Genomic DNA, 7,491 nt, shown 5'->3' with positions numbered 1-7,491 from the left:
GCTTGGCCTCTGCTGGAAACATGGCAGGGACCTGTCACTTGTCTTTCCCTCTGAGCCAAAGGCTGTTGCCCAGGGTGAGTGGTGAGCTGTGCTGGGTAGGAAGGATAGAGAGCTGAAGATAACGGCCTACCAGTTCTGAGGATTTTACTATGGGCGTACCTCACATGCACGTCTACTTCATACATGTTATCTCACTGAATACTCTCACACAACCCTTGAAATGGAAACATTACAGCCAAGGAAAATGAGGCTCTAAGAGGTTTCCTGGGACTTCCCTGGTGGTCCAGTGGTTAAGACTCCGTGCTCCCAATGCAGGGGGCCTGGGTTTGATCCCTGGTCAGTGAACTAAGATCCCATGTGCTGCACAGTGCCGCCAGGAAAAAAAAAAAAATTCCCGACCAGCCCAAGGCCCCAGGACTCCAAACAGCCTGAATGGCTCTGAAACCTTGCTGTGCCTCACACGGCACCGCCCTTCCCTCCACGGAGCCTGTCGGTGACCCGGGGCTGCCCAGTGGTGGGAGGAAGTGGGCTAGGTTTTTCGACAGCTTGCAGGACAGGAGGCTATGAAGTACAGAAAAAGTTTATTGGAAATCCCTTGAATACATTTTAAAGTATAGCTCAATATTTCCAAATAAAGTAGGCTGGAGGAGCGGGAGGGGCTCTCCCACCTGGAGACACGACTGGTCCCAGCCCTGTCCCGGGGGTGCTGTGTGGGTCCGTCGAGGGCTCATACCTTTCATTGTACAGGGCTGAGGGACAAGAGCCGGCCTTGACAGTTGCTCTGCTCCTCCCAGGCTCAGCTCAAAGTCAGGGCTCAGCCTCCCTGGCCTCTCACTGATGGGGTCCTGAAGAGAGGCTGCTGCCTGCAGAGGCCAACAATTAGGAGTCAAAGAGGCAAATGGCTAACAGGCCTTTCCATGCTTGGCCTTGGAAGAGGGCAGCGGCTGACATATTGGGATGAGGTGGGAGAGTGGGGGGCAATCAGTAACTTACCAGGGCCTTCGCCCGCCTCAGTGCTGGGGCCTGGGGGGTAAGCCTGGATTGGTTTAGCAGGCCACAGGTGTGCTCTGGCCCAGAGACAGGATGGCCAGCTGGATGCCACTACTGGAAACACTTTTTTATTTATTTATTTATTTATTTTTGGCTGCGTTGGGTCTTCGTTGTTGTGCGCGGGCCTTCTCTAGTTGCAGTGAGCGGGGGCTACTCTTCATTGTGGTGCACGGGCTTCTCATTGTGGTGGCTTCTCTTGTTGCAGAGCACGGACCCTAGGTGCACGGGCTTCAGTAGCTGTGGCTCGCGGGCCCTTGAGCACAGGCTCAGTAGTTGTGGCACACAGGCTTAGCTGCTCTGCAGCATGTGGGATCTTCCCGGACCAGGGCTCGAACCCGTGTCCCCTGCATTGGCAGGCGGATTCTTAACCACTGCGCCACCAGGGAAGCCCTGGAAACACTGGAGAATGTGTGCACAGGGGCAGGGCTCAGCCCAACTGAGGCAGCATCAGAGCTGACCCCAGCCCTGAGATCAGCCTTGTAGGTGAAAACAATGCCACGTGCACTTGCTAACAAGCAATTGAGGGTCACCTGCTCTGCTGCAGAACAGCTGCTGCCAATGAATACCCGAGGTGGGCCAGAGAAGCGGGGCTGGGCCTATCAGTTAGGCGGGGAGGAACAGATGGTCAGTGGGTGAGGCTGGGCCCTTGAGTTAACTCAAGTAACAACACCTGAATGCCCAGCTTTGGTTTCTCAACAAGGAACCGATCCAACTAATAAACCTCAGGGCAGTGTACAGACCCTGGGGTTAAAGAAACGTGGTGGCTAGGCCTAGCAGGAAAAGGCCCATTACCCAGCCCTGAGAATCAGGAACAAATGCCCCAGGAGGAGGGGCCTCTCTGGCCTTCCCCGGGGCCACAGCGCCCCTCGGGCACTACACGTGCCACAACTCTGGGGAGTCATCACATTTCGCACCCAAGACTTCCTGGGCTGCCAGAACAGAGTCAGTCTCTCTGGGGAAGCTGGGAGATTCAAAGTTCTCACCAGGAATATGTACATGTCCAAGGCAGAGTGTGATGTCAGTTCAAATGCAGCAATTCTGGGAGGTTCTGCTGCCCTCAGCCAGCCCTATTCTTGGATCCCACCATATACACATGGGAAGGGAAATCCTCAGGGCAGCAACCTAAATCCAAGGAACCTCTACAGGAGGAGGCGCTGCCCCAGGAAGAGGCCCTCCAACCTTCCCCAAGTGAAAACGTCTAACCTCAAACATGTTTCCTCTACAAAATATCTGATTTCTCTGAAAGTAATAAATATTTACTGGGTTCTATAACCAAGGAGCAATGACAGGGGAAGGGAGAGGAAAGAGAAGAACCTTTGCTGTGACTCCAATGACAGAATCCTAGAGAGGGAGGCTTCTGTTTCCATGTAGCTGAGCACAGGCAGCCGCCAGGGCTGCTCGGATGGGCTGGCACAGCCTTCAAGGGTGGGAATGGCTGACTTTAGGGTTCTCATCACCTTGGGCAGGAAGCCTGCCATACTGCCAAAAATACAGGCACGGGGCAGAGAGAGGGAGAGAGAGAGGGGAAGAAGATACCAGAACTAACAGAGAAAGACCCTGAAGGAGAGCTTCCTTCCTTCCTCCTCCTAGCACTGTCTCCTTCCTCTTTCTGCCTCCACACCAGTCTCTGGGCCACCAGCTGGAATGTCGAATGGTGGATGGCAACGGCAGGCACACGAGGGGCCAGCTGCTGGGCAAACCCAGGGCAGGGGGCCGGTAGGAGGAGCGGGATGACAGCCTTTGTGAAGCAGCTGCTGAGGGCGGTATAAGCAGAGGGCCCTGCAGAGGGAGGTCAGAGGGTGAGTCCTCTCAAATGCTATCACTGGCCTTCACTGCTGCCGTGAGTCTCCAGGAGTGCAAGAGCAGGGACTTCCGGGTCCCCATGGGGGAACCAGCCTCCCCTCCACCTGGCTTGAAGCGGGACAAGGGATGGGAGCAGCTGACGAGTGGGAGGCTCTCTGTCTCCTGGGACCACAAAAAGGGGATGCTGCTGGTACTCGAGGACACCAACTTTTACTGCAGGGTTTCTACAAAGGCATCAAATTCTCGGACATTCTTCTCGTGCACAGCCAGCTTCTCTGGTAGTGAGTCCTGTACCGGGAGGGGAGAGAAAAGCTGCTTATTCAGGTAGGGCCTTGAAGCCAGCTGTCACCCTGGGCTGAAGGGAGCACGGCAAAGAGTCCGGCTCAGCAGTGCTGGGTTGGAGAGCAAAGTGCGGAGCAACTGAGCAGGCACTGGCCAGTGGGCCTTTGCCCAGCAGGGGTTAGTGGGGGCTGGGGAGGTGGACAGAACAGCCTAGGGAATCTAAGCCGGCCACACACATAATGAGATGGAAAAGGACCATGCCAACAACGGGATGACACAGAGAAATTCAACGTGAAGTATCTTTGGCACAGATGAGACTGACATTAGAATAACACAGTAGGTTTAGAGCCCTACAAATTCACAACGTGTACAAATGATTTTTCACGGCCTTCGCTGGGCAGGCATCAGAATCCCCTGGGGGCACATGAACAAGGCAGTCCCAGCCATACTCCCAAGAGATTCTGACCCGGCAGGTCTACAGTGAGGCCTAGGAATCTGCATCTTTACATCCGCTGAGAAGGGGATGGGTTAGATGGGGTTGAGAGAGAACAATGAAAACAAAAAAACAGAACCATGAGGAGTTAAGTTTAACTGCCCTCAGGTATCAACCATTAATTAAAATTTGGTCCTGATCAGGTGGTCTGTCTCCACTGCTGAATTTGCATTTGAAGAGTTCAGCCATCACAGAAGACTTCCTGACAGGCATGAGATACTTGGTGCCACAGGACTTACAAGGCAGCCCAGACAGGCCAGGTGCCCGGGCGGGTTTGGGAGGCTGGGGCAACCAGCCAGCACTGGCTGCAGCCTCACGTTGAGCCTTTGGATCCGGTTCCTTCCAGGCAAACTTCAAATGAGAGGCCAGGGAGCCAATGGTTAAAAGCCTAAAATCAGAAGCCAGACTCTTAGGGGTCAAAGCTTGTTTTGCCAGCTCAGTGTAACCACCAGCAAGTTATCTGCTCCCAGTGTCGTTTTTCTCATCTGTATACTGGGACGATAAGAAAACCTACCTCTTAGGGTCATTGAAGATTCATGTAAAGCACTTAAAAAATGCTTGGCACCTAGAAAGCTTCAATAAATGTTAATAATAATGACATTATTGCTGTATTATTATTACTGAGCATGCTTTCCTGATTAAAGCAAATCAAGGGCAGCTAAACCTAGATTCCTATTCCTAGAGCCATTCCTCTGATTCCGACACATGAGGTGATATACCCACCTCAAGCAGAGGGACCCTGACATCTTGTGGCATGGGGCACCCTGAGTTTGCGGCTGTGCAGGGCACTCCTCTGCCCTTCAGAGACAGGAAATAGGAAACACCCTAAGCGGAGATGTGGTCATTACAGTCAGTATCAGGACATCTGGCTGAACACGAGAACCAGGGAATGAGCTCTCCGAGGAAAGGGCAAGAACACCAATGCTGGGGACCTTCTGTTTCTTCTGCCCTGTACCATTGTCATCTGCCTGGCAACCTTAACAGCAGAAGGCAAGAGCTGTTGGAGCAGCCTGGCTTAGTGGCGTCAGCAAGCAGAAGACATCAGGCACCAACAACAGGCGTGTGTGAGAAATGCCGTGACAAGAGTGCCGAGAAAAGGAGGAAATGAGCGCAAGCAAATCTGAGATAATGACCGCCAGGCACAATGCAAATCTCAAGTGTGATTCCAGGAAGGTAATGGTCTAAAAGTCTCCGTCCTGTTACAGGGAAGATGGGAGGTGTGGGCGTGGAGGAGTAACAGGAAGAAATTTCCAGGCCTGTGGAGCAGGAATGACCATCGAAGGAGGAAAGGAGGCCAGAGGATGAGGTGGGGTGGGGGAAGGGGTTTCCATACCAAGTCCTCAGCCATGGACTGTGCCCCGATATCTATGGAGAGGCTGCTCAGCTGAGGGGGGTTCTGAAATTCACGATAGAAGGTCCCCAAATCCATCGGAAGAATGTCGTCTTTAGAAAAAGCTGGTTTCTTAAAAAACAAGACAGACTCAAGTTTAGCTTGCCTTGGACCACAGAGGAAAATCAGAGGGGGTAAGCTATCAACAACCCTCTTTCCTTCCAGTAATTAGCAAAGAAAAGGCTCCTCCAGGCTTATCTTAGAGAAATCTTTACACCTTTCTCTTCTGGGCAGCTGAATTAAGCCTGGTGATGACATCCCTCTCCCCTGGTTAGGTTTTTGTCCCCTTCCTTCACACTCCTCTCCTTGGAAAAGGGCTATCCAGGGACTTCCCTGGTAGTCCAGTGGTTAAGAATCTGCCTTCCAATGCAGGGGATGCGGGTTTGATCTCCGGTCGGGGAACTAAGATCCCACATGCCACGGGGCAGCTAAGCCCACGCCACAACTAGAGAGAAGCCCGCGTGCTGCAACGAAACATCCCGCGTGCCACAACTAAGACCCGATGCGGCCAAAAATTAAAACATTTAAAAAAAGGGCTGGGGGCTATCCATTCATGAATAGGACCTATGCAGTTACCACTGGAAAATCCCATTTCAAGTTGAATTTCAATCAAAGACATGGCACAAAATGCCTTACTGCGATGGGCCTCCAAATGCCTCCCCAAGCAGGGTGTAAGGGCAGGTTCCCCACATAAGATGCACAGCCAGCACCCATTCCCTCTGCCTATACCGACCCATCTGATCCCTGAAGTCCTATTCAAGTGCAACGGATGCTTCCAGGTTTATTGCCCCCGAAGCAGCAAAGGTCAAGGAAGATGACGGCAACTTACGAAGTCGATCATGACAAAGTCGTCCTGGGTATTGCCACTGCTGCCCCCACTGGAGCCATCAGAGTGCAGGCTGCCCTGAAGAGGAGATGTAGTCTCTGGGGAATCTGGAGGATTCACCTGTTTCAGAATAAGGCAGAGGTAGGGGCTGGTTCTGGGCACTGGCTGTAAACCAAAAGCCAAGGAGCACGGCTAATGGTCTGTGGAGGAATAGTGAATGACTCGCCCAGGAAGGACGACGACTACGGCACCATCTCACTGCAAACTTCAGTCAATGGTGGACTCACCATGGGATCCACATCCTCCAGTTCCAAATTCTTGGCAGCAAACATGGCAAAGGGTATGTCCAAACTGGTCAGGGTCACCTGAAGAGACATGGGAGAAAGTATTAGTGTCCCCCTTCCCCCAGTTTGCCTGCTTCCTCAGAGCCCACCAGAAGCCTGGGGGTCCAGCACGTTTGCACACCTCAGTTGACGATGCCATCCCTCAGGTTCCTGTCTTGTCGGAGACCTCTCCAACCTCCCGTGCCTCCCACTGCGTGCCCACAGCATCAACAGGGGTGAGGGCTCCCCAGGACCCTGGGAGTTCAGCTTTGGAAGCTGGACCCACAGTAATTCAGTGACAACTGCTTTTCACTGGCAGAGCTGAAGAGGAACTTCCTATTTCAAGTTAGGCTGAGGCAATGACACTTCAGTGTAACGTGTCTGTACCTAATGGCGTGGTCTCCTCTCCTATGTGATCACAGAACAATAGTTAACTTTTCTGGAGGGATGTCACAGGTTATTAACCCTCTTCACAAAAAATTCACACACACACACAATTTCGCATGCGATTTCAGTGGTTCCACAGATCCCAGGTAAGACCTCACTCTAAGGGCTCACACATTCTCAGAGTTGCAGGGACAGAAAAATCACCTGGTTGATGGGTTTGTTGACAAAAGCCCCCACTTTCCGGACAAAGATGGTCTCCAAGACATCATGGGGGGAGGCCCGTCCCTCACTGCTGTTTGACACAGTTTCAGTATCCTCACTGGAGGAGAAAGGTAATGTTGGTTCTCATTCTCAAACCATAGCAGAGCCTACTTGGTTCCCCATAAATCCACCAACTTGTGAGGCTGCAGCCTAGGGCAGGAGTTGCCCCCCACCAGCTCACACATGTGGGAAATGGCAATATGAGGTCTGGCAGCTGCCACTGTCACCCTCCCTTTTGAATTAAGAGCAGAGGACTGCATTTCCTGGAAAAGCTAAAAATTATGCATATGTTAATTGAAACTTGGTGTTACAACTGTGTAGAGCTTACATAAAATTTAATCTGTAATACCAATGCTAAGCATCAATCACCGTGCATCTAGCAATCATACATATAGGCAAGCGGCTCTCATAGCAGCTAATTTTAATATTAATCTAATTACAAAGCCAGCCTCAAGATTTCAGATTTTTCCTGTCCTGTTTTGTTTTGCTATCTAAAGCTCCACACCATGTTTCCTCCCTTCTCTCTGCCCCCAGGCATCCCTCTGTTCAGCAGATGTTCCAGTGACACGTTCAATTTGGCTGCTCCCACTCCCTCCCTCTAGACCGAGGCTGAGTCCTGGAAGATGGGGGACTCTGGGCAGCAGAAACAGGGGCCCATACTGTCGCTGCCAGACTA

At 52.1% G+C, this 7,491-nt stretch overlaps 1 protein-coding gene across 8 annotated transcripts in view; it reads right to left on the bottom strand.

Moving 5' to 3' along the window:
* Positions 1–759: 759 nt before the first annotated feature.
* ATG13 (autophagy related 13) overlaps positions 760–7,491 on the bottom strand; it is a 46,160-nt gene continuing 39,428 nt past the window's right edge. For 6 of the 8 annotated variants that reach the window (XM_082660043.1, XM_082660048.1, XM_082660044.1 and 3 more), the window contains 5 exons: positions 6,759–6,873; positions 6,132–6,209; positions 5,848–5,964; positions 4,962–5,090; positions 760–3,141 (listed from right to left, as the gene is read on the bottom strand). In XM_082660043.1, coding sequence (XP_082516169.1) covers positions 3,064–3,141; positions 4,962–5,090; positions 5,848–5,964; positions 6,132–6,209; positions 6,759–6,873 — 517 coding nt within the window. In that variant the 3' untranslated portion in view covers positions 760–3,063. The remainder of the gene's footprint in view (positions 3,142–4,961; positions 5,091–5,847; positions 5,965–6,131; positions 6,210–6,758; positions 6,874–7,491) is intronic. The other 2 variants (XM_082660047.1, XM_082660049.1) reach the window with 1 other exon arrangement.

Source organism: Grampus griseus, assembly GCF_964374135.1.
Source record: "Grampus griseus genome assembly, chromosome: 8".
NCBI lineage: Eukaryota > Metazoa > Chordata > Mammalia > Artiodactyla > Delphinidae > Grampus > Grampus griseus.
This window is presented reverse-complemented; position numbering and strand designations above follow the sequence as displayed.